The 26,178-nt window shown below is 52.1% G+C and overlaps 11 protein-coding genes across 11 annotated transcripts; 3 read left to right on the top strand and 8 right to left on the bottom strand.

Annotated features, from left to right (window-relative positions):
* Positions 1-3,337: 3,337 nt before the first annotated feature.
* N0V89_006687 (uncharacterized protein) lies at positions 3,338-4,674 on the bottom strand (the record flags this gene model as incomplete). Its single annotated transcript, XM_056215456.1, has 2 exons — positions 3,338-4,235; positions 4,304-4,674. 2 exons carry the CDS (start codon positions 4,672-4,674, stop codon positions 3,338-3,340), a joined length of 1,269 nt encoding a protein of 422 aa, XP_056069703.1.
* A 1,291-nt stretch (positions 4,675-5,965) lies between these two features.
* On the top strand, positions 5,966-7,692 carry PFA3 (palmitoyltransferase for Vac8p; the record flags this gene model as incomplete). The annotated part of the gene is made up of 2 exons (XM_056215455.1): positions 5,966-5,988; positions 6,045-7,692. The coding sequence occupies 2 exons, from the start codon at positions 5,966-5,968 to the stop codon at positions 7,690-7,692; spliced, it is 1,671 nt and encodes a 556-aa protein (XP_056069702.1).
* Positions 7,693-8,572: 880 nt separating this feature from the next.
* N0V89_006685 (uncharacterized protein) lies at positions 8,573-10,296 on the bottom strand (the record flags this gene model as incomplete). The annotated part of the gene is made up of 2 exons (XM_056215454.1): positions 8,573-9,566; positions 9,629-10,296. The coding sequence occupies 2 exons, from the start codon at positions 10,294-10,296 to the stop codon at positions 8,573-8,575; spliced, it is 1,662 nt and encodes a 553-aa protein (XP_056069701.1).
* Positions 10,297-11,707: 1,411 nt separating this feature from the next.
* N0V89_006684 (uncharacterized protein) lies at positions 11,708-12,118 on the top strand (the record flags this gene model as incomplete). Its single annotated transcript, XM_056215453.1, has 1 exon — positions 11,708-12,118. One exon carries the CDS (start codon positions 11,708-11,710, stop codon positions 12,116-12,118), a length of 411 nt encoding a protein of 136 aa, XP_056069700.1.
* A 193-nt stretch (positions 12,119-12,311) lies between these two features.
* On the bottom strand, positions 12,312-13,690 carry N0V89_006683 (uncharacterized protein; the record flags this gene model as incomplete). Its single annotated transcript, XM_056215452.1, has 2 exons — positions 12,312-13,052; positions 13,103-13,690. The coding sequence occupies 2 exons, from the start codon at positions 13,688-13,690 to the stop codon at positions 12,312-12,314; spliced, it is 1,329 nt and encodes a 442-aa protein (XP_056069699.1).
* A 1,619-nt stretch (positions 13,691-15,309) lies between these two features.
* N0V89_006682 (uncharacterized protein) lies at positions 15,310-15,877 on the bottom strand (the record flags this gene model as incomplete). Its single annotated transcript, XM_056215451.1, has 2 exons — positions 15,310-15,670; positions 15,873-15,877. The coding sequence occupies 2 exons, from the start codon at positions 15,875-15,877 to the stop codon at positions 15,310-15,312; spliced, it is 366 nt and encodes a 121-aa protein (XP_056069698.1).
* Positions 15,878-15,954: 77 nt separating this feature from the next.
* Positions 15,955-17,652, bottom strand: TUB4_2 (gamma-tubulin; the record flags this gene model as incomplete). The annotated part of the gene is made up of 6 exons (XM_056215450.1): positions 15,955-16,341; positions 16,390-16,779; positions 16,828-17,214; positions 17,265-17,431; positions 17,552-17,592; positions 17,645-17,652. 6 exons carry the CDS (start codon positions 17,650-17,652, stop codon positions 15,955-15,957), a joined length of 1,380 nt encoding a protein of 459 aa, XP_056069697.1.
* A 240-nt stretch (positions 17,653-17,892) lies between these two features.
* TUB4_1 (gamma-tubulin) lies at positions 17,893-19,163 on the bottom strand (the record flags this gene model as incomplete). The annotated part of the gene is made up of 4 exons (XM_056215449.1): positions 17,893-18,459; positions 18,514-18,693; positions 18,742-18,929; positions 18,980-19,163. 4 exons carry the CDS (start codon positions 19,161-19,163, stop codon positions 17,893-17,895), a joined length of 1,119 nt encoding a protein of 372 aa, XP_056069696.1.
* A 1,546-nt stretch (positions 19,164-20,709) lies between these two features.
* N0V89_006679 (uncharacterized protein) lies at positions 20,710-21,765 on the bottom strand (the record flags this gene model as incomplete). The annotated part of the gene is made up of 4 exons (XM_056215448.1): positions 20,710-21,069; positions 21,120-21,255; positions 21,315-21,687; positions 21,741-21,765. 4 exons carry the CDS (start codon positions 21,763-21,765, stop codon positions 20,710-20,712), a joined length of 894 nt encoding a protein of 297 aa, XP_056069695.1.
* Positions 21,766-22,202: 437 nt separating this feature from the next.
* N0V89_006678 (uncharacterized protein) lies at positions 22,203-23,310 on the bottom strand (the record flags this gene model as incomplete). The annotated part of the gene is made up of 4 exons (XM_056215447.1): positions 22,203-22,943; positions 22,991-23,011; positions 23,061-23,175; positions 23,231-23,310. The coding sequence occupies 4 exons, from the start codon at positions 23,308-23,310 to the stop codon at positions 22,203-22,205; spliced, it is 957 nt and encodes a 318-aa protein (XP_056069694.1).
* Positions 23,311-24,047: 737 nt separating this feature from the next.
* SPE3 (putrescine aminopropyltransferase) lies at positions 24,048-25,146 on the top strand (the record flags this gene model as incomplete). The annotated part of the gene is made up of 4 exons (XM_056215446.1): positions 24,048-24,078; positions 24,160-24,340; positions 24,390-24,778; positions 24,869-25,146. The coding sequence occupies 4 exons, from the start codon at positions 24,048-24,050 to the stop codon at positions 25,144-25,146; spliced, it is 879 nt and encodes a 292-aa protein (XP_056069693.1).
* Between the last annotated feature and the right edge of the window lie 1,032 nt (positions 25,147-26,178).

Here is a 26,178-nt window from a genome sequence, read left to right as displayed (position 1 = left end):
CTCAAAAATGTGCTCGGTGCGTCCTTTTGACCCCAGGGAGGCTTTGTGGTTAGAGGAAGGCACGGAAGCTTAAAACTAGTGCACGGAAATCTGTTAGCTACCAACCTACCTACCTACTTCCAGGACGTAATCGCAATAATCTCGCCTTGTGCACGTCGTTCACTCTTAAAAAAACCAAGCCTGTCGTCGACGCACACTCGCACATTCGCTCAATACCGACAATCTAATACTCCGTCCAATATGTTAATCAAGAGCCCATAATATACAGACAGGTATCAAAACACCCCAAGCCACCTAGTACCGAAAGTACCCATGCTATCCTACAGATACATTATACTCATCCCAACCCATCATAACAACTCCTTCTTCTCCTCTCCTCACTTCCCCCCTCCTTATCCCCTCCCCACAGCCACCAACTCAACCGCATCCCCTCCCTCCTCTCCCCTCATCAACCTCCCCTTCCCATTCCCAATCCTCCAAAGACAAACCGCACTCCAAATCTGCGCCGCCACAAATGCAATGAACAGCATCGGTGTGAGCGCTTTATTCAACGTACTCCACCGATGGAACAACGCGCCGTAGAACCATCCCACGACCGCCGTTTCGATCGTTGTGCTGAGCACCGAGACGATGAACGCGGCGCGCAGCGCTTTGAAGAGGAAGGCGTGGCGCGTGGGGTAGAGGCGGTAGAGGACCATTGTGAGGTGCGTTAGGGCTTCGGAGAGGATGTCGAAAACGCCTGCATCTATAATTAGCATCGACGCCAGAGAGAGAGACTGCAGATAGGGACGGGCGGGACAGGAAGCATACCCCAGGTTAAGCAGAGGACCATTTCGATGGTGGAATCGGGCGCGCGGTGCGTGTATGTGAAGGCTAGGGCGAGTTGCGCGATGAGGATTGTGCAGGAATGGCTATGGGGTTTGTCAGCGGCGGTTCGGTCTCTCAGCAAGTGGAAGGGAGCACACACTGCACCCATGTGATGTAGCTTATTCCCTGCCGGTAGCACAGTTCGAACATGTAGATCGATGTGTAGGTGTGGCTGCAAAGGAACAGCACGTCGCCGATCGTGAGCGAGCGCCCGATTATTTGGCTGTTGAAGTTGTGGCCGGAGACGAGAGACCCAAAGGGGTAGATGCCTTGTTGAAGATGATGTTAGGAGGGATGGTACGTCCGGGGAGATGAGGTAATTGTGGTGGCTGGAAAGGAAGAGATATTGCATACCGATGACCAAGAGCACCATCTTCATGACCAAGCTCAGATGATGATTCACCAATGTACGTTGATCTCGTGGTTTTAGGCGCGCGTATGCTCTCCCGTGCAGGCTGTCTTTACGCGACATATAGTTCTCGAGTACGAATTGCTTCACAATTGAGAAGGCGATAAGAATCTGTGCCGCAAGAGCTCCAAGTCAGCATACCAGCGAAAGACGTTGAGGAGCAAGTTGCGCCCATTGCGAGTGAGTTAAGTTCATGAACTGGGTGACAGAGCTTCTGGGTCCGCATAGTCCAACGGCCAGTGTTCGACGTTTGGCCCGATACTGTAGAAGGTGAAGAAAGAAGCCGAGGCAGAGAGATTAGGCAGAAATGTACTTACCGCACCGACGAAAACCACAGAGAATGGAAACATTTCCGACACCGCCATCGGCCTCAAGCACGCGAACGCCAGTCCGGGCGGAGCTTCGCAAGTTCGGTTGCCCCTCCAAGGGTCGAACGCTCCATGATCCCTATGGTGTCCCAATTCTTCCATGTTGCAACCTACCGGACTGAAGAAAGACGTATCAAGGAATGTGAGATGGAAAATAACCCACAAAGCGGGAATTGGGAGGACCACTCCTTCAAATGAGGGGGATATAGAGTTGCACAGCCTTCACGTTGTGGCGCCCTTTTTTGGTGACACATGCGAGCCTTGGCATGCGCGAGGACCGGCGTGAAGGGAGCAGGAGCCCAACAAATGCGGACGCAGGTGCGGATGCAGACGAAGTGAGGCGCTCTTCCCCAGTGTTTCGAACACTGGGTTGCATAAACAAGAAACGTACTCTGCGTTGGCACAGATGCCCTTACATATTGTGCTATTTTCCACATTCATTACACAGAGATTCATGGTGCTCCAGGCCTGCTCCGTTGCTGGGGGAAGAGGTGTGTATCAAGGGTACCAATTCGCAAACAGCTTCAGCTGCCCAAAGCAGTTAGCTGATCATGTTTGGCACGGAGGACACCAATATGTCGCAGTATTCAGCCTTGCCCTAGAGTGCTCAGCCACATGAATTGCGCAGGGTTTTTTAGATTGCGGGTACCGGGGTGAGAGAGATCTGTGGTTCGTGGATGCGTATAATGGTTACACGGAGCGGAGTTCGACTGTTTTAGCGTGCGGGTTAAATAAAAATAAGCTTCCTTGGCAGGGGCTTGAGATCTAGATCATCGAGTCACAGGCGCGAACAGGGATGTGGTTATATGCTTGTGATAAACAAGCCTTCTTGGCAAAAGCTTGAGTGTCAGCCTTTGGAACATGCATAGCCACAGTGAACCAAATTCTGGCGATACCTGGTGCTGGAATTGCTCGTGGAGGCGGCCCGAAGCTAAGCAGTTGTCTCTATGGCCGAACAGTCCCAAAAGAAAGCTCTTTCGTGTGCTAACAAATCGCAGCTTCGTATACATTGCAAACAGCAGCAGCATCACCACGTCACCGACTTGTCTTCGCTGCTTATCGCACCTCGTTCACAGCGCTGTAGCCTCCATATCAGAACAACAACCGCAACGTGGAGTAAAGGCGCGTGGTTATCCCCAATCCTCAATTTACCGATGTCATCGTGGTGAAAGTTGGAAACAAAGTCAAGTGTTTACGTGGTAAAACGCCGGTGACTCCTCGCACTACGCAAGCCTCGTACGCAGGCCTCTCATGCAGTCCCCGGTTAGGCAAGCCTCTTGCAGCCGCCAGGACCCATATGGAAGGTGCTTTTAAAACGATTTATCGCGTTTACGAACACGTTCAATCCACTACGCGAGGCTGTGTTGTCGATGTTTTCCAAACTTATTGCGAGTGACACTTTGAAAGTATGACTTATCATTCATGGTACAGAACCCGATGCAAAGCCTATATGCTAGGCAGAGACGTATGTCCATATGTCCGTTGAGGCTGCATGGCAGACTCGTGGCCGTAGCGAAGTAGTAAAGTGGTATCTTGCACACGCCGTACTCCAGTGAATTCCCCGATTGGTTAAACGCCGCCATAACCTCCAAGATGCAGTAGTCCCGTATGTTCATTCCTGCCCGCCCAAGATAATTCATATACACTGAACATTATATGCGACGTTATCCAATCACCGTCAAATCGAAACCGTTCAGAGGGTGTCTCGGCCTTCCTTCAAACACTTGCCTTTTCGCCCTACTTCCTCGCGGAGGAACTCAAGGCGTTTCGCATCATCGTTTTCGAATGTGAAAGCTCCACTCCAGAATCCACAGCCTATATTGGTGGTTTCGTTGCGCCAGATCGTTTGCGCCTGGCCGGCCCAGTCAACCGGTGAGAGGCCTTGTCCGATATCCTCGCCCAGATTCTTCCCGATTTTGGCGATTTCACTTTCGCCGGGCAGATGGTGGAAGAGTTCGGAATTGAGGGTCCAGCAGCGGAGTCCGCGGTTAGGATGCAATGGTGGGTTCGCCCAACGAGTCGGAATGGGATTGGTCTCGCGTGCTCCTTTTGAGCATGCATGAAGCAGTGCAACGTCGAATGCGCGCGGCCCCTTAGGTTGGAGCTTCGGTGGTGCAAGGTTGCCCAGTAGAAGTTCTGCTGCGGGCCGAGTGACTGCATAGCCAAACGAGCAAAGTGGAAACTTCGAGCGATGCAGAGTGCGGCCGTGCTCGGGTATATTGAGTGCGCTGAACAGATCCTGCGTGAAAGGGTGCAGTTGGAATCGCGCGGGCATTGTTGGGTCGTTATATGTGAGGTGCGCCACATCTTTCAAGGAGAACGGCTTGCTGTCGAACACTAGACCTTCGTATGTGACCCTGTTAAGGTAGTCCCCGCAGTGTCCAAGATACAAAAGATCCCAAGCGCCATGGTCGCCCCAGTACTGTGTGCGATTCTGGTGATGTTTTGCGAGAGGATTCAACGACCGCTTCGGGGGCATGAGAGTGCGCACCGCACTCGCAGCGAGGGGAACTTGGATGCTGCGAAGGCGAATGTCCCAATCGAGATCGTCTTCGAGGATGAGTGCCGTTTCAAGCCCAGAATCGAGGAACCTGTATGGTAGTGTTCTAGCACGCCGCGCTGGCACAAATCTCAAAAGTATGCAGAGAGGGGGGCTTACCATCGCAGGGCGTTGAGGTGGCCCATCCACGCCAGAATAGAGCCGTGCTGCACACCATCCTCTTGACCATTGCGAAACTTTTGCACATCGCTCTCTGTCCAATGCGGCTGCTTGGGAATGGTGAGATCGAAGTCGGTAACATTGGCTTGTTGCATAAGCGCATGACGCCTGTCGGAGCCTTCTTTCGATACGACAACGACTGCGCCAAAACCTAGCGTGCGATTTGCGGCGAGCTTGGCCTGTTTTGACGCTGTTGACGCTGTCCATCGAATGTATATGCCGTCCGTATTTTTGTAATAGAAACAAAACAGCAGCGTAAGAACAAGTCCGACCAGCAGAGGCAAAGGTCTTTTCCTGCTGGGTGAGAGCATGGCGGCCGGACGGAGGGGAAGCGAGTGAAATTTTCAGTTCAGTAAGACATTGTCGGTTGCAGAGTGACGGCAGGGCCTCGATATATCGTCAGCAGAAGTGAAAGTGGAAGGTGCACCCAGAGTGTTTGCACGCTCCACAGGGAAGGAGCATTGTCCCGCGGTGTGGCTGGCAGGCACGCCCTGGCGCCGATACACATCATATATCATCGCAGACACCACCTATGGCTCGCAAGAGCCCATTCGATGGCAAGGATGCCGCTGTGGGGAATGTCACGGTGCGCGCACAACTGTGACAGAACCGTGACGATCCATTTAGCTGCCGCAGAGCCTTGGCCGCTCTTGCCTGAGGACGCGCCCTGATCAATTGGGACTACGTGGGTAGCATTGTGGAATGACCGCGCGTAGTACTGAGTGGTCACTGTCACCGTCAACAGTCAACGTGTGGGCACAAGCAGTGCGGGTGATACTCGTAGTAGAACGCAAGAACTGCAGGTGCTGAACCTCTGTTTGCATCAGATCACAGCTCCATCTATCTCTATCGAGATCGTCGCTGATAGTGCCAGCCCCGCGGAGCAGTTATACTATGATTAGAGCTCGACTTGTTTGACGCTGGCTCCTACGTGAAGTGTAGCAAATCACGTGCTCGGGTGTTTTCAAGGTTGCAAGGTTCAGACGGTCCAGCGCGCGGACCCCTGTTCCAACCTGCTGGGTAAGCCGCGCCTCAAACGCAACGCCGGCGAGGACAGGTCGACCTCCGCTGCCCGGCTTGCTCCTTTCACTGTCCTGAATATACTACGGAAGTGCCTTCGTGTCCTTCTTCTCGTCTCCGTGACCCTACCGCGCCGTTCCGCTAGCACAGCTCCCACCCGGCGGTGCTGCGCCCGTCCCTGAAACCACGCCGAAACTCGTCCGCCTTCGCCATATTTGCTGCCTTTCCGCACGCGCATACCTTATGGATCGACGCCACACTGCTTCGTCGTTTTAGACAGTGACTATTCGCCTCACCAGCCTCACCGCATGCCTTGAGCCGGTGCCTTAGAAGGATGGCAACGTTGGGATCGCCTTCGCCGCCCTCATCACCATCGCGCAACATGCGCCGCCGTGCGTGGGCCAGGAAGGTCGAGCGGTTTTGCTGTAGCACGATAACATACTTCCCGCTGGTGTTTGTGTATGGTTTGACGTCATGGGCCGCGTGGGTAGGAGTCGGCATAGGCTTCAATACGTCTAAGAACCGCTGGACAGGTAAGACATACTCTATTTGTGCTGAGCACTGGCTGGATATACAACGGATATGAAGATCTCTTTGAGGCTTCTGTACGTTTTCCAGCAGTGCAATCAATTGAGGGACCATGGAGGCCAAAAAATGTCAGCGTCGGTAGACTAACGCAGTGCATAGGCAAGACCTCGTCTGCGCTCTGCTTCTTCCTGTACTTTATGCTCAACTGGAGCTACACGACCGCCGTATTCACCGATCCCGGATCGCCGCTGAACATGACAAGTGGTTATAGCCAACTACCCACGCAAGAAGGAGGAGGCTTGCAATACACATCGTTCACGGTCAAGGCATCTACAGGCGACATACGCTACTGCAAGAAGTGTCAAGCGCAGAAGCCAGACCGCGCACACCACTGCTCGAGCTGCAAGCGGTGTGTGCTCAAGATGGACCACCATTGCCCGTGGCTAGCGGCGTGCGTGGGACTGTACAACTACAAAGCCTTCCTCCTTTTCCTGATCTATTTGACATTCTTCTGTTGGGTTTGCTTCGCAACGTCGGCAACCTGGGTGTGGAGTGAGATTTTGAACGACGTGAACTACACGGAGTCATTCATGCCGGTCAACTATGTCTTGCTTGCTGTTCTTTCTGGCATCATCGGCATCGTAATAACTGGATTTACTGCTTGGCATTGTTATTTGACGGTTCGAGGCCAAACGACGATCGAGAGCTTGGAAAAGACGCGGTATCTGTCGCCACTGCGGAACAGCATGAAAGCTCAGCTTTCAGACCGCAACTACCTGGACGCCCAGGCCAACGGACGGTTGAGCATTAGCGACCAGTTGCGCGAGATCCATGCGAATGCCCTACCAGGAGTCACCAGGCCAGAGGAAGGTGTTTCCTCACCCGCCCAGCGTTCTTCACGGTCACCAGCACCAACTAGCAACGGCTATTCACACCCGAACCAACAGTCTTACGAATGGCGTGAGCGGCAGCAGAATTACGATCGCTACGAAGACTACCTCGATGAACGGGATAACGAACAACTTCCGAATGCATTCGATTTGGGCTGGAAAAGGAACGTGGGGCACATATTCGGACCTTCTCCACTACTATGGTTCGTGCCAATAATCAACACGACCGGCGATGGATGGTCGTGGGAGGCAAGCCCTAAGTGGCTAGCGGCATGCGAGCGCATCAAGAACCAGCGCGAGGCAGAAGAAAGAATTCAAAAACAGCGTGAGCGCGACGCTGGCTGGGGCGTCGACTCCCCTACCGAAGCAGAATTCCGGCGAAACGGACGCGCCCCTGAGCCCTGGCAGGTCAACCGTTTCGCGCCGCCCCAGCGGACGCCCAGAAGGCCAGATTGGCAGGAAACGCGCCGACGAGGAGAGGACGCCCGGTACTTGACCACGTCAAACGGAATCGTATCCACGCCGACCGAGGGCCGCCGCAGCCCGAGCAAAGCCGATCAGATCCTCGGACGTGAAAACGGAATGTACGCAGACGGCGACGTACAACTTCAACCGATCGACCGCCGGAAATTCGACCAGTACAACTACATCTCCGACGACGACGACGCAGACGACTACGAAGTCTCCAGCGACGAAGCGGCCGCCGACCAGCGAAAAGCGCCTAAACCCGTGCCCCTGCCCAAAACCAGGGACTGGAACGACATCCCAGAAGACTTTTTGAGTGCGCCGCCTAAAGGAAGACGGAGGAGTCCTGCAGCGAGTCAGGAGAGGCAAGCGAAGAAGGCGCAGGAGTGGGATGACTGGGACCAGGGTAAGGATAAGGATAGGTAGATAGCTAGTCATGTATGCGGTGGGTAATGTGCGAAGTGGTACGATGGCACGCGTGAATGTACAACATAACATGTATAGGAAAAGCTATGTGCGAGGGCATATGATGGCGTTGTGAGCGGGTATTTGATCTTTACATAGATGACGAGAGGGGTGGGAACCGCTTCTTGGAATATACAGTGTATCTGATTCATGGGCTTTTTGTTCTGTCTTTTGCGTTGGCGGTCGTGTCGTGTTGTGAGGTCTGGCACGTTGAGACGGTGAGACTTTGTGAGCTTCTCATATGCTGTCTTGTACGGTGGGATTTTGCGAGGTATTCATATGCTGTCTTCTACAGTGAGGATCTGGTGCATAGATTGCACGGGGCTGGGCTGGTAGACTGGCCTTTCATGTTCTGCTCTGCTTAGCGATGGGGGATGCTGACGGTTGCATATTGATTCACATATTCTTCGCACTCCGAGAGCGACCGATCGATTTAATGATGCGCATAGCCAGACTATACGCAGCTGTGAAGCCGAGAGCTCAGCCTCTCCTAGCAGTCGACGACCCACTACGATTTTATGATGCACAAAACCAGACTATGCGCAGCTGTGAAGCCGAGAGCTCAGCCTCTCCTAGCAGTCGACGACCCACTACGATTTTTCGAGGATCCTAACTGAAAGTTGTACCGACTGGCCGGACGAAGAAGTGTCGGTCAGATTTGTTGCCTTTTTATTACACACGTGCTGAGGACTAGCAGCTCTACGTTCAGACGTGCCGGCTGGTCAGTCTATCTGATTGTTGCACTGGTACCTTGGCGGTTGCTCATCTTTTGAATAGATACATGTGATAGGGAAGATATCATATTATGCGACTTGTTTTCTTTTCCTCCCATTGCATTGCGTTACACAATAGCAAATGTCTCTGTCGGTGAGGCACGCAACAGCTCCTTGAGTTTGCGTCGAAAAGGTTCCCGGGTATCCTCTTCTGGGTATTTCCAATAATAATCTAGATGGATGACAATCCAAAATCTACCCAGCCAAACCTCAACGAGGGTAAACCCTACTTCCACCGGCCTCAGCAACAGAATATGGTTACAACCAAATAGCACGACCACTCTATCACCTAGCTCTCTGGTAGCCTCGTATTGTTGTCGCGTATCTCTCTTGAAGATTGCGAATTGATCATGAGTCGATTTGAATTCACCCGGGGGGAAGTCTTCGTCGGAGAACTTTGCTGCTTCGCCCCACATTTCGAGCGTGATACCGTTCGCAAACAAAGTATAGCTTGGGAAAGCAACGGGTGGAAGGGCATCTTCGTTCTGACGGGCTATCCTTGCATTTGTTGTCCACTCCAAAGGAGCACTCGAGGTATCGACCGGATCTAGTAACTCAAAGAGGAATCTGTCCTCATTTTTACAGCGCGAGCCATCTTCCGTTGGAACTATCCATGATGGTAGGCCGGGGATATTCGGAGCCCAAGGTACCCCGACTAGATTTATGTGCTTTGCATGGTAAAGATTGTCGTTGAACACATCAATCAAGACTTCGATATCCGATTTCGTGTATTCGATGGCTATCGACCCATGTTGGGCGATCGCGAGTAGTCCGTATACAGTATCTTTAGGGTCCCCATTGCGCCAGTGTCGGAAATTAAATAGAAGTTCTGTAAGTGGTGTTCTATCATAATTCGACGGGATCAAAAGATACCCCGAATTCGAAATGGCGTTGGCCTTAGATATGAGCTTTGCAATATCAGGAAATTTGAAATCAAACATTTCTGTCCTCGTGGTATAAAAGTTGGAAATGATGTCAGCCAAATCAATCGACTGCACAGATTCTGCACCGCATTGTACAATGGTGTTTTCAGCTAGCGCAAGCTCTTGGATGCACCATCGTCTAATGAGGATTAGTGTCTACGTCAAGGTAGGCTACAGTTGCTAGAGGTGCCGAGCGCTCACCTTGAGAACCAATCTCTTCGGATAAGTTGCACCGAAGCGAATGCGGAGATAGATAGGGGTATATCCCGTGTCAGGTGCCATCGGAGACCAGAGTTTTCAGTCCGAAAGAAGATCTCTCTAGCCTGATACATAGTTCGGGATCCGCACAAAGACCTCTGCTGACCACCGCGAGGTTCTAACAAAGGGGCACGAAGGTTCCACGCGAACTTGAGCGAATACAGTTCCCGCAGTTTCTTCCCTCTGATCCATTCGAAGATGATTGTAGTGTACGCGTCGGCGGGCCCCAACCACACTCTTACCGACGCGGCCTTGCTATAGACATCTCCCATAAGCGCGACCTGCTGAGCGCGTTCGGCCAAATCTAGCTGATTGATGACTATAGCATCGATCCAAAGCACCCGATCTTCTTTAGGAAGTCGCAAGTGTCTGAGCGCAACTTCGAGGTTGGTTGTCACTTGCAGCGTGTGTCCGTTGACATCGATGGGTGCCGTAATCTTCGGGTCGCCCCAAACGTAGGAGAGTGCTTCATATGTTGGAGGGCTTCGAGTGTCGAAATAATCGAGTGTACAGACGATAGCATCATTGTGCTCGCCTGACGCGAGGTGCACGAGCCGACTTTCGTTTGGCTCGAGAGCGCGATAGATGTGTCTGTTCTTCGTCGAAGACATTTTGGGTGTGAAATGCACGATGGCGATGATGAAACTATTTCGACGGGAATGATGTGTCAGTAGGCATGGTTGTCGTGAGCTGATGAGCTGAATAAATCGATCAGGCAGTGCAAGGCTGAGGATAACGGCCCCTCTCCAATATCGGTAATCCTATCAGATGCAGTTGCGCCAGCCACTCTTAATCGAGTCCAATAGATGCCAGTACACAGCTTCCGAATGCCGGCTGGGCTCCAGCATAAGCTTCAGAAAGTCACTGCATGTTTCATGGACTTCCACAAACCTTCGAATTCACGTTAAAAAGTTTGTGGTCGTCTTATGTTCCCTGAACGTGACTTTGTCCTGCACCGATCGATCGCATGGAGCAAACGGTGGTACTCGCAACGATATACGATCGAGCTCAGACCATGCTGCACACGGCGTACTGGCGGTTGTTGCCTTTCGTTAGCAATTTTAAAGCTTACCAGTCCATCAATAGGCGGTCCGTACACGTGTCACCAAGCAAAATCCGCCTCAAAACAAATCGTAACCCCTCCAATGGGCCTATCTGCCAGATTAAAAACATCTGAACTATCATCCTACAGTGTCCTCCTTGGTCATCCTCCTCAGTCACCTCAAAAGATCTCCACCTTCACTTTCACCGACTTTCCAATACAACATACAACCTCTAGAACTCTGTTCGCGGTGAAGTGTACATACATTCGAGCCAAGCAGGTTCTAGATGGCTTAGCAGAGCAATTTGTAGAATCTGCGGGCGGACGATGGATTTCGCAATATGCAACGTATAACAGCAAAGATGTGTGCGTGGAAGTCGATTTTCAGCCCTTGATTTCTTTGTTCAAGTCAGGGTGCTTAAGAATGCAACCCTTCTTGGAGCACGATGAAAAAGATGTTCTTCACGAAGATTGGGCAAAAGCGGGTGGCGATGAAGAGCATGTGGGTGGATTCTGAATCATTAGGAGCAGGCCCGGAGGTTAGTAAAGCCTGCAAGAGGGCGGAGATTGGCACATAATGCAAGTCAAGTATATTTGCGGGCGGGTTGAAGATTAGTAAGCGCAAAACACCATGATGGTAAGACATGGGTGCAGATTTAGTCTCGTAATCTATGTAGTGTCGACGATACATTTTCGATAGTATCCTATGATATCATCTAGAGTATCATCCGTCGCCATACGTAACGCACTAAAAAACACCCAGATACGTAGGACAATTATTGAGATTATCTCGCAAAGCACCCGTGAGTCGTGCTAAACGTCAACAACTGAACGAGCAAGCCGCACATGCCGTACTGTATCGTCAAACTTAAGCAAACAACCAATCGATCAAAGCATATATATGTACCTTCAAAAGCTCAATCTACCGCTCGTCAACAAAAGCACTTCAACAGCTGCCTTTCCAAACTTGAACCTCCACTATGTCAGATACCCAAGACTCCCAAAATTCCCATGAGACCTCCTCATCAGGCACACAAGAACCGACTGAACTCTACATCTTCACCTTCGTCCCACCCACCGAGCTAATTCCGGGCGTCAAATGCATCAAGACTATCCGCCAGTTCGCAATCGACGTCACGGCACCCACAGCCCAGGCGCTGGCGACCGAATGGATGCGACTTCTCAAAGAGAAACATGGTTGGGAAATGGAGACGGAGACGGAGACGCCAGTTACAGGAGCTTTGGGATATAAGAGGATACAGTTGACTCGTAGGTTTCATGGTTTTCGGAGACAAGTGGGGTCCTTGAGGTTACAGATTGCGGCGTTGGTGGATCCGGAGAAGGGAAAGGAGTTGGTTGAGGAGATTGAAGTTAGTGGTACGGGGGAGTAGTTGGCGGAAGGAAAGGCAGCGGTGGCATGGATGCACGATACATGGGTTTGACTAGAAAGATGGTAAAGGGAACGGGTTGTTGGATGTAGAGTTTGTCTGATGCTACATGTCGCCAAGTGGAGTGATGCCCACAAACCACCATGAAACCACCACAGAGTGGAGAAAGCGCGGAACCCACATCAATGAGCACCCATTACATTTTTCCATTCGCATGCCCATTCGCCTCCCCACTCTTCCCATCAATACCCCAAGCCCTTACAATCCTTCTCGCAACCCCTTCTCCCGCCCAATACGCCCCGGTCACCGTCCCCAACGCCACGAAAGGCGCCGTATGCTCACCGGCAAGCCAGAGCCCTTTTTCAGGCACACCTCTCCTCATGGTCTCAATGTCGCGATCTCCAGCCTCCAGTCCAACCTGGAAATTGCAGTAGCTGCCGTGGCCAGCGAGCTCGTCGTTTGCCCAGGTTGTCGCGAGAATGCGCGAAGGTTGATGTGAGGGGTCGCTAGGCGAGTAGTTCGGCAGTCGCGAGAAGTAGGGGTGGAGGAAGTCGGTGAGGACTTTCCGAGTGGCCTCGTCTGGATCTACGATGGGAGGTGCATGCGTTTTTAGGAGCGAAGCAATGTGGAGGGAGGTGGGTCCGTATGTGTAGAAGAGGAGAGTTGGATGGGCGGTTGGAGAGCGAAGGGCCGCTAGGTTCATGGCTTCTTGGGGCCATTGGGATGGATTTGATGGGCCCGCATAGGTAGGCTTCGTCCAGTGAGTGAAGCCTGGGTAGTGAGCTGGATCGACGGTTGTTTCTTTTGTAGTGTGCGATTGATGTATTGGAGCTGTCGTAGCTGTCACGTTGGGGATGGAAAGATCGTGAGACTTCGTGGTAGTGAGGTCATTGGAAGTAGATTCGTTCCAGAAAGCGGTTGGGAAGGTAATATACACCTGCAAGAGAGTCAGCGCACTTGAAGCGACAAAATTTGGAGAAGAGGTACCTTGTCCAGGTGCCCATAGCCGATCGAGGATATGGCTTGCTTGAGCCTTTCCGGGAGCTCGGGTTTAAAAGCACCTTCGTTTTTCTTCAGCCATCCAAGAGGAGTGGTCATGACGACCTCATCGAAAATCATGTTTTGAAGCCCCTCAACATGTACCTCCACACTCGGCTCTTTCTCGGTCCCAGAGGATACTACTTTCTGCACCTTATGCCCGAACTTAATGTCCGCGCGTTTCGACGCAGGTTCTGCTATTCGCTTTAGAACCTTATGATATGTTTCCGCAACGAACAAATTCTCCCCATCGATACATTCCTCTAACCAGAAGAACTTGAGACTTTGTCTTTCGATCGGGCTGCCGACAAAAGCACCCCACATCTCAGACATTTCCAACACAGTCTTTCGTTTGCTCTCCACCTCTTTGTCGCCCTCCATTTCTTGAGGTATCAATTCCGGCACCTTTTTCTTGAAGAAATCGTACAGGCTTTCGCCAGCCGGTATTGATGCAGTTTCATCTTCGGAGTATTTCATAGCCATTTCAATGATTTCCCATACGATTTCTGAGTTCTCGGCCGCCTCTTTTGCCGACATTTGCTTGCCTGATTTGTCGAAGACTGACTGTCGGCCATCCCAATTCATCGTCAAAGTGTTGGTCTCTTTCGCCAGATCAAGTATCGGATTGTTATCGGTACCATGTATCCAATTCGGGCCACTTGCGAAATGTCAATTATTGACCCCTGATGCGGAGTGTTATTGTGAAAGCAAATGGCAAGGCACACCTACAGATCGACTTTGTGACCCAGAGCATCGCTTTGGCAGAGCTTGTTACATTAGTCACGTGTCTATTCTAGGTGGGGTAGGATGTAGCTCACTCTACCGCCAACGCGATTTCTCCCTTCAAGTATTGTAACCTTAATACCGTGTTGTAATAGCACATCTGCGCATCGCAGTCCAGCGACTCCAGCGCCCACGATGCCCACGTGAGGGACCTTTCCCACTGCTCTCCGCACCGCCATGTCGTGCCCGTTCGTCTCCAAAGAACCCTCTGAATGCGCAGAACTCGAAAGGTCTTTCTGCATACGGGTCATAATATCTGGGTCGGAGTTAGGTCTATTATTGGGGATAAAAGTCCGAAAATCAGCCATGATGACGAGAGGGATTTGCGTAAGCTGATATGTGAGGGGTAAGGTGCTTGCTTGGCCAGAAGCTCAGATGTAGAAATAAACGGTGTATGCAGTAATAACTTAGAAAGCGAAAGTGGCGCTGGAGTGTAGATGAAATACCCAGGCCCGAAGCCAGCCGCGGCGGCTATGGTGCGCCGCGCGCTTTATGGCACGAGGCCAAAGGTCAGGGTCTGAGTGGATCGATAAAGCCTCATCGCAGAAACCAACAGATTGGCCGGGAATGGTGAATTGATTTACACTCAAGGGATGTTGATAGATGAGGCTGTCCAATGAAACGGTAGTCGGTGCTAATGCGCTAAAACCCGCGGAACGTACCTCGTGTTCTTACAGTCGAGTGAACACGTCGTCGTGTTGCCCGACTCTGGCGGCGTAACGTCTATGAAGGGACAGTATACGGACTAGCGATATACAAGTGCGAGTCAATGACCCAAGGAAGTCAAGAAGTTGGCTTTGAGAGCAGGTCGCGTGGATGAGAATGAGGCGTAGAGACGTCCTATGACGGCGAAGACCTGCTAACCTTATCGGGATCTTGATGCTCATTGGACGCTACGTACAGCACCCAAGACACAAAGAATGTACAAGACCATCGTGCAACGGCTAAGACGAGACAATATCCTTGGACTTGATTATATTGCAACCAAACTGCAAGTCTAGCTTCAAGGACAATCGTACCTGCTATTGGTAGGTTTTCGGACTGCGCACACGCGAATCGATCCGAGTACTCGATTGTCCCGAACCGATAGACGCCATAGATGCCAGCGCCTCCATGATTGAAAACTTGATGATCATCCAAGATCCACAGTTCCATACGTGCGTCTCTTCAACTCGCCCATGCGCCCGTTCGCACGGCATCTGCGTTTCTGAACCGAAAATGTCCACTTGACCAATCGACCGCCTATTCCGCGGTGCCTCTCTCCCCTTCTCCTCCATACTTCCGCCCTAGTCCTGCTCGACTCCTGCACTGCACAATTGCACACATCAACCCCCATCACCGCTCACGTGTCGTACTTCATATCACGTTAGCCTTCATTTTCCCCGGAACAACCCATCTACACTTACCTCCCACTTTCCAATGCCCTTGTTCTTGCCGCTTTCCCTGGGTGGCGCCCTACTCGCCATTTTAGGCTCATGCGTCTTCACGTACTCCTGTGCCAGACTCGCACACTCTTTCTTGTGAGTCTTGAAGTGCGCTTTTTGGCACTCGCGGTTGCAGTACGACACGCTGTGGCACTTGATACACTGCTTGAGAGAATCCGGCTGTGCGGAGCATTGTGCGCAGACTGGTGATGCGGGTGCTGGGGCGGAGGACGAAGAGGATGCTTCGCCAGTCTGTTCAGCCATGATGATTGGATGCAGATCAAGCTTTGGAAAATTCGCTTCAGTTGTTCTGGAAAGTATGGAGACCGTATATAGCGATGAGTGAACGCCCGCAGCCAACATTTTCAGCGGGTCGACGCGGCCTAAGCGAATACGCTAACCCGTTTAGTCTCACGTAGATGAGAGGGAGACCAAAGAATCAATCAACGCAATGTCGCATTCGAAAATGGTATCATAAAACATACTGCACAGTCCTTTCCCATCCCGCATACGCCATCACGACCGAAAGAAACAAGCAGGCCGGGTCGGATGCGGTTCCAACCCGTTAAGTAAAACCCCACAAGAGCATCTCTCCTACGCAACGCGCTTGTCATCGCCCTCGTCTGCGGGTGGATCCTCTTTGCTGAGGTAGTCTGGATTTTCCGCGTCTTCGTACTCGTCAATCAAGCTCTGTACTACCTCTTTTGCTTCATCGAACTCTCCCAGGCCGTCCCGAAAAGGAGCCTCGCGCTTGTACGGCTCGAGGAAAGCGTTTCGTTTCCGTAGCGTATTGTATTGCATGACCATACGCTTGAAGAGGGTCGCGATACCAGTGTGGTTTGCCAACATCAGACCTGAGACCCGATGTGATGACTGAACGTAAGGAGACTTTCGGGTTAGGGCAACTTGGATCGATGCGGGACCCCATGGGATGAACGTAGCGAGACGACGTTCCCGAATTCGTAGAAGTGATTTGTGGACCTGCATGTATTAGCGGTTGATTTTCACAACGGGAACAATTGAACTCACATCTGTCGGATCGGCCTCGCCTTGGATGATATTCAAAATCGACATGTAGCAGCTCTTCTTGGTTGGGTTGGTAGACACCATCCTGCTCTTAGGCTGCAACAGTCGCCTCATCACGTCCAAAACGGTCGTCTTTCGCACTGTCTTGGCTTGCTCTACATTCTCGCCAGAGAACGGTGTGTAGGAGGTCATCAAGAAGTGACAGCGAGGGGTAGGAATTAGCGATGCTACTATGCCGACAAGGTCATTGTGCATATATCCGGGGTAGCGAAGGGTCGTTGTACTGGCAGACATGACTGTGGAGACGAGCTGGTTCGTCTGCTGGAAGGAAGGTGCTTGCACATGTAGCCTATCGGCCGCGATCTTGGATAGAGCACCGTTGTCGAGTACCACCTTCATGGTCAGCACACATGTTGGAACAATCCTCGTATAGAGACTTACCACCGAGTCGGCGTTTTGCGTCAGGCGCCGCATACTAAGCATACTGTTGTATGGTTGCACCACGACGTCACCCTCCTGTGTGTTCGGGAACACACTGTATGTCTGAATCAGCTTCTTCGGAAACCTGTCATTCAATCTTTCAAGTAAGAAAGACCCCAGGCCAGATCCTGTGCCGCCTGCGATCGAGTGTAAGAGCATGAAGCCTTCGAGCGAATCTGAGCCGTCTGCCTCGCGGTCGATCATGTCCAGAATCTCTTCCTGCACCTGCTCGCCCATACTGTAGCCGGCTCCCCAATTATTTCCTGCGCCTGTGCCCTCTTTGTGTATGTAGAAGTTTTCGGGGTTGTAAATGTTCTTGTATGCACTCGATTGGATTGAATTGAGTACCTGGATGGGTTAGCGGAACGCTCGTAATACTACCTTGTAAGACAAAATACCCTGGGTTCCAGATCTAATAGTATGGCTCGTGGGATGTAGCGCGTATCGTCCGACTGGTAGAAGAAGACATCTTTGCGGTCACCGCCTTCAGTCGCGAAGTCTTCAAGGTTTCCGTCGCGATTGATACCGTGCTCCTGGCATAGCTGCTGCCAGAACTGCTGGCCGACTGGTTGCTTACATGTCAGCGAGCTCTGAGAGTTTCAGGACTTATTGCTGCTGAGTGTCGCAAATGTTTACCACTTGGACGGGACAAATGCGGGGCTCGAGAAGGTGCAGTTGTACATACCGCTGTTACCGCATTGACCGGCCTGGAGCGTGATAATTTCGCTTTCATACCGTCAGCATTCGAAGCATGGGAGTATATTCCTGTGTATCTTACCGCGGCATGTTGGGTGCAGTTGCGTAGGTCGAGACGCGTGCGGGGAGCTTCTAAACGCGTCGGGCACCCGCAGCTTGGGCCACCCGCGAGTTGGTCCAACGCCAACTCTTTATTTACGACTTCGCATACACCCTCACATATTGATTCGCTCAGAACGAGCAATTGTAGGCCGATTTAAGATATGCAGTTCATTTTGAAAAGTATGCTAACGTGTCTCAACCAACTGAGCGAACTCACGATGTCGTCCTCTATTGTCCACCGCTCTCCACCTTCGCCCTCACCAACGGCTTCTTCGGACTGCCATGCTTTAACCTCAGAAAAACCGCAAAGATCATCACAAATAGATTCGCCCTCAGCACATCCAGCCACATGAGCAGGCCGAAATTCTCCTTCATCCCCTCGTGCCAGCTATTCCGCACGTCCAGAAACAACTTCGGATCGTCCGTAACTACCCCATCGATCCCGTTCCGTATATCCCACCGCATACGCCGTTCCTCGTTCACGGTCCATGCATAAACCGGCCGCCCGTCGCGCTGCGCTTTGCGGATGAATGCCCGGCCCCAAGGTAGCATGAGGGCGGCTTGGTACATGTTGAAGGAGACGTTGGAGACGGCGAAGAAGTACGAGGCGTAGGCGACAGAGAAGCCGATATGGGAGACGGGGAAGCTGGGGAGGTAGCGAGAGCAGAGAGGTAGGTATTTCGCGGCCCAGATGCCGAGGACGATGCGGCTTTGCCAGGGGCGAGTTGGTGAGGGCTTGACGCTAATGATAGCATCTGCGATTGCTCGCATTACGTCTTCTTGGTCGTTGTCGAGCTGTAGGAGAGTTAGACAGCAGTGTAAGTTGGAGCTTTATGGATGGCAAGTTACCTTGATGTCTAGGAGCACCCAGATCTCTTCCAATCCAGGCTGCGCCAGATACTCGAGCAGATCTATCAGCCGGGGCATCGACTGGTGCGGCTCTTTCAGCGTTTTCAGCTTGCTCAAGAAGTCGTAGTTGCAGTCTAGGAGCTTCTCGTTGCGACCAAAGCATCTTTTCAGATCTTTGTCCTAAGTCGTGTCAGCGTTCGATACATCAAGTTCATCCGCTCAACTCACGTGTGACAACATGACTACACCATCTTTCGACAGATGTATGTCCGTCTCAAGTCCCTCTGCACCAACTTCCACTGCTCCCCGGAAAGCACCCATCGTGTTTTCGGGGAACTTCGCCTTGTATCCACGATGGGCAATAGCCTGTGGTTTCCGTTTCCCAGAAACATCTTTTCGTGCGAATGCAAACGAAGCTGTACATTATATTAGAACTTTCAACTTCTATTGCAAGCCGGTGACCTACGCGAGGGGAATTCCGATCTCGGACCCAGCAAAGGTTGCTCAACCAACTGATCAATCTCCCTCGTCAAGCCCTCAAAGACAGGCGGCACACCGATCACCATGTTTTCCAACAGCGGTGTCTGAGCCTCTTCCACCGGGCTGTCAGGACGACGGTCCCGAATCTGTGTCCGAACTCGTTCCTTCATGGCTATGACGAAAGCGCGCTAGTTGTATGTGTAGTAATGCCTCGGAAAAGGAAGTACGAATGTGGAGCAACTTGCAGAGACGATGGGTGGCTCGCGATATACAACCATGTATGTCCACGAGGGCAGCCAAGACTCACTCGTATACTCAAACGCCGGGCGGTGTCTATATGTACACCGACGAGCAGCCTACCCGGCGTAGAACGAAGGTACCAAACGAGAAAAGAACGGGTGGGCCGCACGAAATCCGCAGAAAGCAACCCACGAGTTGGGTCCGCCGAACCTGAGTCTATCTACCTGCAACCTTGTCCTGCGGGTCATTACAAACGCCAGTCAAAATCGGCGTGCCGCCGGACCAAACTCGACACCACATGGCGGTCTCGTGCAGGCAGCCCGCATGCACGAAGCTGGCGCCCACCAAGGCCCTTCAATCCACTGCCGCGGCGCCCTACCCTCCCAAAACATCCAGCCGCCTCACAGAAGTAGCATAGTGCTGCGGTGCCATTCTGGATCGAGAGAAGGAGGGGCGCGCATTGGCCAGCGAGACGAAGTTAAGCTTGTTCCAAGAGTGCTTGGTGCGCACTCGGAACGTGTCATATCCGACGCCACGCAGAAAACGTCGCAAGGAGCCTTGCGTTATGCATCGGAGTGTCTCGGGCGGCAGCCGCTGACGGTGAGGTTCATCGGAAAGACGGTAGATCGAGAGTTCTCAGGTACATCTCGATTGTTGGGATGCGCGAAGGATGGGGGTTGCGTGGACGGACGAAGGTGGTGTTCACAGGACCCTTCAGGTGTTAACAGTACCGTGCCTCCTAACTCCGAATCGCGTGCGGCGGGAGATCCACCACTAGTCGTGCCCCACCACTCGCTTGGCTGACCTGAACACATCACACGCCTGTCCACTTCCTTACTCGTAGGGCAAACTTTTGCTCTTAATGCGGTTCTGCTTAGCGAGAGTTGCCATAGAAGTAGCAAGATCTACGCACAAGAAAATTTGAAGCTGGTATGGCGCCGGCAAGTGTAGAAGCCGAACAAGAAAAGGAAGATGGATGTAGCTCCATGCATGTCAGCTCCACAGGTATGTCCAGATGCAGAGTTGGCTTACTTTTCGTCCGAACAGGTAATCCAACGGTCAGTCTTGATAAGATGCGGTGGCCGCGGAAGGCGAGTTGCGAACAAACCCCGAAGACTTGACATACATACATCTTGCAAAATACAGCGCGTATTATCCCGGTGTATCAATGCGCCGATCGAAGGTAATCAATTGCTTGACACTGCATGTCTTGTTTGCAGGGCTCTTGCTCGATCTGGTACTGAATAACAGCGGAGTATACTGCTTCAATGCGAATAGAAGCGAAGGGGACAGCTGATTTAAAGCCTCAGCCGACTAAAAGTCAGTGCGTCAAGTTCGTTGGTTCGCTATCTCAAATGATAGAGCATGATATGCTCTCTTGTTATTGACCAACGCCATGCTCCACTCTAGCTTTATCTCATGCTGTCGCGACGCCCCCATCTACCTGCCTGGGGGTCTGTTACATCTGCGCACCCTCTAAGCTGTGGCCTCAAATTTTGGGGTATATTTCGTTCTCGCTTGATCAAACGCCTGCTTCTTCTCCGCCCATTCTGTCAAGACTTTGTGCTCGCTGTCAATACCCGCAAGTTGCCCCTTCAGTTGTGCAACCTCCTCCTTCTTGCCCAACAGCGTATTCAGCACGATGAGGTTCGCAAGCGTGTCCGCATTTTTGGGGTCGAGTTGCACTGCCTGTTGCAGCGCGGCTTCAGCTTCGGGTAGACGGCCGAGATGTAGTTCCGAGACTGCTTGTGCGACGAGGGAGTGTGGCGATTGCGATTGCGATGTCTGTGCGAGCTCTTCGAAGACGTAGAACGCCGACTGATACTTCTCACCGCCCTAAAGCAAGAGTCAGTGGTTGTCTTGATGCGTGACTAGAAGTCGCATACCTCACGCAACCCCACCCATGATTCAGCAAGGTTGACCAAGAGGCTGTCTTGTGCCCACTTCCGTGCGCGCTGGGCTTCCTTCAAGGCGAGGTCCATTCGGTTCTGCTGGAGGTGTATCTGAACGATCAACGCAACACTATATCCCAAATCATGTCAGCGTACATTCATGAGTTCCGGAGATAGTTCTTAACATACGCGTCTAAGCTTCCCTGGTGCTTGCTCAACACATCCAATGCCTCTTCCGTCTCCCCAGACCGTTCTAATATGATTCCTGCCACCAATTGCACGGTCAGGTTCTCTTGACCCTCCTTTTCAGCCAGCTTCTTCACGTCTACCAACACATCCTTGCCGGTACTGTATTCAGCGAGTAACCGTACAGCTACGAGGTCGGGTGTGCTTTCCTTGGCCAGGGAAGAAGCGACCTCTTTAGCTTGGCCAAGGGCGATCTGTGAGCGAAGCTGGAGAACACGGACGGGAAGCGCGTTTTCGGAGGAGAAGCCAGACGTGTCGAAGTCGAGGACCTGTTGGTGGGCTCCGGCGTGGAAGGCTGTGTGGATGTTCAAGAGTTCTGGTGGCTGTTAGTGGGGCGTATGTCGCGCGGAATTTGGCAGATGCAAGTACCTCCTTCGTGCGAGTACGGATCCATTGTGGGCGGTTGAGTAATGTGTAAGAGGGGAAATTGTGTACGTGTTGTTGTTGCGGGGATGTCGGGGTGTCCTAGAACTATGGCGTTGAAGCCACGAAGTGGCCTTGGCAACTGCGATCGGCCAGCATTGCTTATCATTGGTCGACACATGAAGCTCAAGCTCCGACCTTTGCACGCATCATTTAAAAACTCTCACATTATCTTGATTTCCATTGCAATTTGTTTAGATTATTTCCATTGCCGTGAAACGAGAGTGTAAGTCACTCGTACGACTTATCATGTCCCACGTCGAGAGACACCAGTTCTTCCGTGGATTTGGGGCACCACAAGCTACAATCAGCATCTACGTAACCAATTTGCTTCGTACTGCAGGAAATTGTTCAATTCTACAATTTGAAACCCTTGTATCATGCCGCAGCCTGGCAAGCAACATACACTCATGCCTCCCTACGTACCGCGAAGCTCAGCCACTTTGAGCCTGGAGGGATGGTTGCGGACTCCAAGCCCATCTTCTCCGCTAAGGCATGAAGATTCTGGTCTTCAAGATACGCATCGACCTTCCACTTCGTACCAGTCTCCTCTCCAACCTTCTTCCACAGCTCTTCGAAAGTCAGCGGGTTGTGCCTGAACCTTTTCTTGCTCGAGTCAATCGAGCCAACATGAATTCCGGCCTCCACGTTCCCAATTTGTCGTCCAATGAACAGGGACCCCTCCTCATCCTTAAGCAGCTTGACAATACGCTTGCAGGACTTGTGTTGCCCTTCCTCGTCAAAGAGGTGCAAGAACGATGCCGCGTGGATGATATCGATATCGCCGGCGATCTGCTTCAGTTCGGAATCTTCGTCGAAGATGTCTGCGGCAATGAAGGTAGTCTTCAAGGTCGACTTATCGAGAAAGAGATCGTAGCCGATTTCCATGAAGTTCTTCTCAAGGTCTGAGCCGTACGTGTTCTCAGATGGGGCGCCATCAAAGACTAATTTGCGGATGTCCTGGCCAACGCAGCATCCGAGATCGAGATCTAGAGATTGATTAGCACCGAAGTATAGTCGAACCGGATGCGCAACGCTCCACTTACATTTGTCTCCGTTCTTTACACGTTCGAGGACCTCGCCGTACTGTCGAGAGAGACTGACACTGAGTTCGAGAAAGGCCCAACGGGCAAGGCATGGGTAAGGAAACTGTTTTTGTCAATTTGTTGGAAAACTCGAAGCCTAGATGCACCTACCACGACATATGCTTTGTCTCTCTGCTACTGGTCAGCTAGAGGGATATGGCGGTGGTAGATATGGCCTTACCAGCTCCTTGATGTGCGCCTTGACTTTCTCGGGCTCCACGTTGGAGTACTTTTCGAATAGCTCCTGGGCCTGAGGCGTTATCTCCTGTATCTCAGGTGAGTACCAAGGTAGCTTTCTAGTGTTGAGATGCATGTTAGTACAAGTCCTCCAAGCAGATCAAGATTACATACTCCAATGGTAAGTTCTCCCACGGTGAGCCTTTGAGGAGATTGGCAGCGACTGACAGATCAGGCGTCTTGGATAAAGACATGGTGAGTTGTCAGTGATGAAAAGACCGATAATCGGCGTGTGAATGAGAAAGAGACTGAAGAGGTCGACAATGATTTCAGGATGCTAAGGATGTCAGCTTGTAGTTGAAGGCGAGTACATGAGGGAAAGGAACAATGCTCAGATATTTATACTGTATATGGAGGGCACCAATCTGCTTGAATACGTATGTCAATAAAGCTCGCACGGTATCGAACAGGGCAACGATGCGATGAGCTTGATGCATGCTGGTGGTAAAGGTGCCAGGCATCTACGCTAAACTCCCATGCTCGCGCTGCTATTGGAGCATCGCTGCACCAGCAGGAGCGCCCTGGTATTGAGATAAAATACACGAGGCGCCGATAACTCCGACACCGAGCAGGCGTATTTTCTGACACTTGCCCCTTCACGACCTTCACGACCCTCTACCAAAGATGCTCATGCAGTGTGTGCAATCTGCGTTGCGGGCCGAACGAGCATGTCCAGCGCTCGTGTTCCTGCCGGATGTGGACTAGTCATGTTTGTCCTCACAGCTCAATGGCGGGGCGCGGGCAGACGTAATGCGGGCGCGTGAAAAAAAATGGGATGGCAGCCCAAGCAATCCGAAAGCTCTCACTCCACACCGCACCCAAGTTTGCTATAAAACCTAGACGCGCCCTAGCCTCTAGTATCTACAACAGCCAATTCCGTCCCCTTTCGAGTTTCCGCTTCAACACCTTCCACACTTCCGCAAACCTCAAGATGTCTGAGATCGTACACCCCACTATCAAGGGTAAGAGACAAACCTACAAACCTCTCAACGACTTGCATTTCCAATAATTTGCTCCAATCGCATGCTGACTCAGTCGCTCAGATGGCTGGTTCCGCGAGATCTCCGACATGTGGCCCGGCCAGGCCATGACCCTCAAGGTCAAGGAGGTGCTTCACCACGAGAAGAGCAAGTACCAGGACGTCCTCATCTTCGAATCGACCGACTACGGCACCGTCTTGGTCCTTGACAATGTCATCCAGTGCACCGAGCGTGATGAGTTCTCGTACGTTGGTCTGCAGTTGGACATCCGGGATGGAGGCTGATTGGGGCAGATACCAGGAGATGATTACCCACCTTGCCATGAACGCGCACCCCGACCCCAAGCGTGTTCTCGTTATTGGTGGAGGCGACGGTGGTGTGCTCCGTGAAGTCGTCAAGCACGACTGCGTCGAGAAGGCTGTGCTCTGCGACATCGACGAGGCTGTCATTCGTCTGTCTAAGAAGTACCTCCCCGGCATGTCGGTTGGCTTCAACCACCCCAAGGTTGAGGCTATCGTCGGCGACGGCTTCAAGTACCTTGAGGACAAGAAGGGCGAGTTCGACGTTATTATCACCGATTCCAGTGACCCAGAAGGTCCCGCCGAGGCCCTCTTCCAGAAGCCGTACTTTGAGCTGCTCAACGGCGCGCTTCGGGAAGGCGGTGTCATCACCACTCAAGGTTGTGAGCCCCTTCCTCCCCAAGCACGATGATGATCGCTGCAGTCCCTTCAATGCGATGCGAGACCTTAGCTGACCATACCCCTTTCAATAGCCGAGAACCAGTGGCTCCACATGCCTCTCATTGTGAACCTCAAGAAGGGCTGCAAGGAGGTCTTCCCCAACGTCGAGTACGGCTACACCACGATCCCCACCTACCCGTCTGGCCAGATCGGCTTCATGGTCTGCTCCAAGGACGCCAACCGCGACCTCAAGAAGCCCCTCCGCTCTTGGGCCCCTGAGGAAGAGGAGAAGCTGTGCAAGTACTACAGCAAGGAGATTCACGAGGCAGCATTCGTTCTACCCACTTTCGCTCGCAAGGCTCTTCGGTAGGAGGCTGCTTAAGCGCTTCCTGCCTCACAAATTATTCTTCACACCTTCACAGCTTCACCAATAGATACCAGGAATGTTATGGGCATATGAATGAAAACTAAACAGTTCTACAAGGGCTGCCTCCTGGCGGTTATTTGCCGTGGCCCTGTAGCCGCCGAAGCTATCACGATGCTTCGACATGTATTTAACGAATCAAAAGCGTGCACTACTACGATCTTTATTGAATTCCTGTTTGCATTTCTCCTTGCGCTTTCACATTCGCATTGCGATGCATTCTCACGGAGCCTCCGACTTTTCCGATACAGTGTGGATACGCGTTAACATGTGGAAGGGATTTGAACAAACGGGTTTATGCGAGTTACCTCACAGACCGTGGGCGGGAGGTTCCTCACGAAACGATGAGACACCGGGGTGAATGACAATCAAGACAGCTTGCACGGTCCGCGGCCACGAGGCTTACTGGTGCAGTGGTTGATTGGAGCTGTTCGTCTCAAATCTCGATCATGACAGCCGCGATAATGTACCGGGAGGGGAAAACTGGATATCCCTCAGATGCGCCATTAAGGGAGTAAACCTGAGGTTCTAACTGTGGCGTCAAGCCGACTTGGCAGAGTTCCAGCAGTGTGAATGGTAGAGATCTTCACCGACAACCGCACACAAGCATCTCATGGCAAGGACTACGCAAGCAGGCGCTTTTGCGCATACGAGTTGTTGCACGTGCAGTGCCGCACCTGTTTGCTTCTGGGCCTAGTGTTGTGCCACACGGTTTTGAGGTGTTTGATTTTCGTAGGATCCGGATCAAACGGCAGCCCCCAAATGCAGCATGGTTTCCGCTGACGGCTTTGTTGCGGGTTGCAGAGCGGCAGGGAGGGCGATTGTTGCAAGTGCTCGCTTGCTGTGCGGATAAGGAAGCCCTGGGCAAATGAGTGGGTGTCGAGACAACCTCAAACATACAGGCCCACCCTGGCCCGTTTCGTCTGGACGCTCCTCCTATTCGCCCTCGCTGCGAATGCAGCCGGCGAGCCTCACATG

Source organism: Didymosphaeria variabile (genome assembly GCF_027946475.1).
Source record: "Didymosphaeria variabile strain IMI 356815 chromosome Unknown scaffold_5, whole genome shotgun sequence".
NCBI classification, from domain to species: Eukaryota; Fungi; Ascomycota; class Dothideomycetes; order Pleosporales; family Didymosphaeriaceae; genus Didymosphaeria; species Didymosphaeria variabile.
The sequence above is the reverse complement of the archived record's forward strand: the minus strand, read 5'-3'. Positions and strand labels throughout refer to the sequence as shown.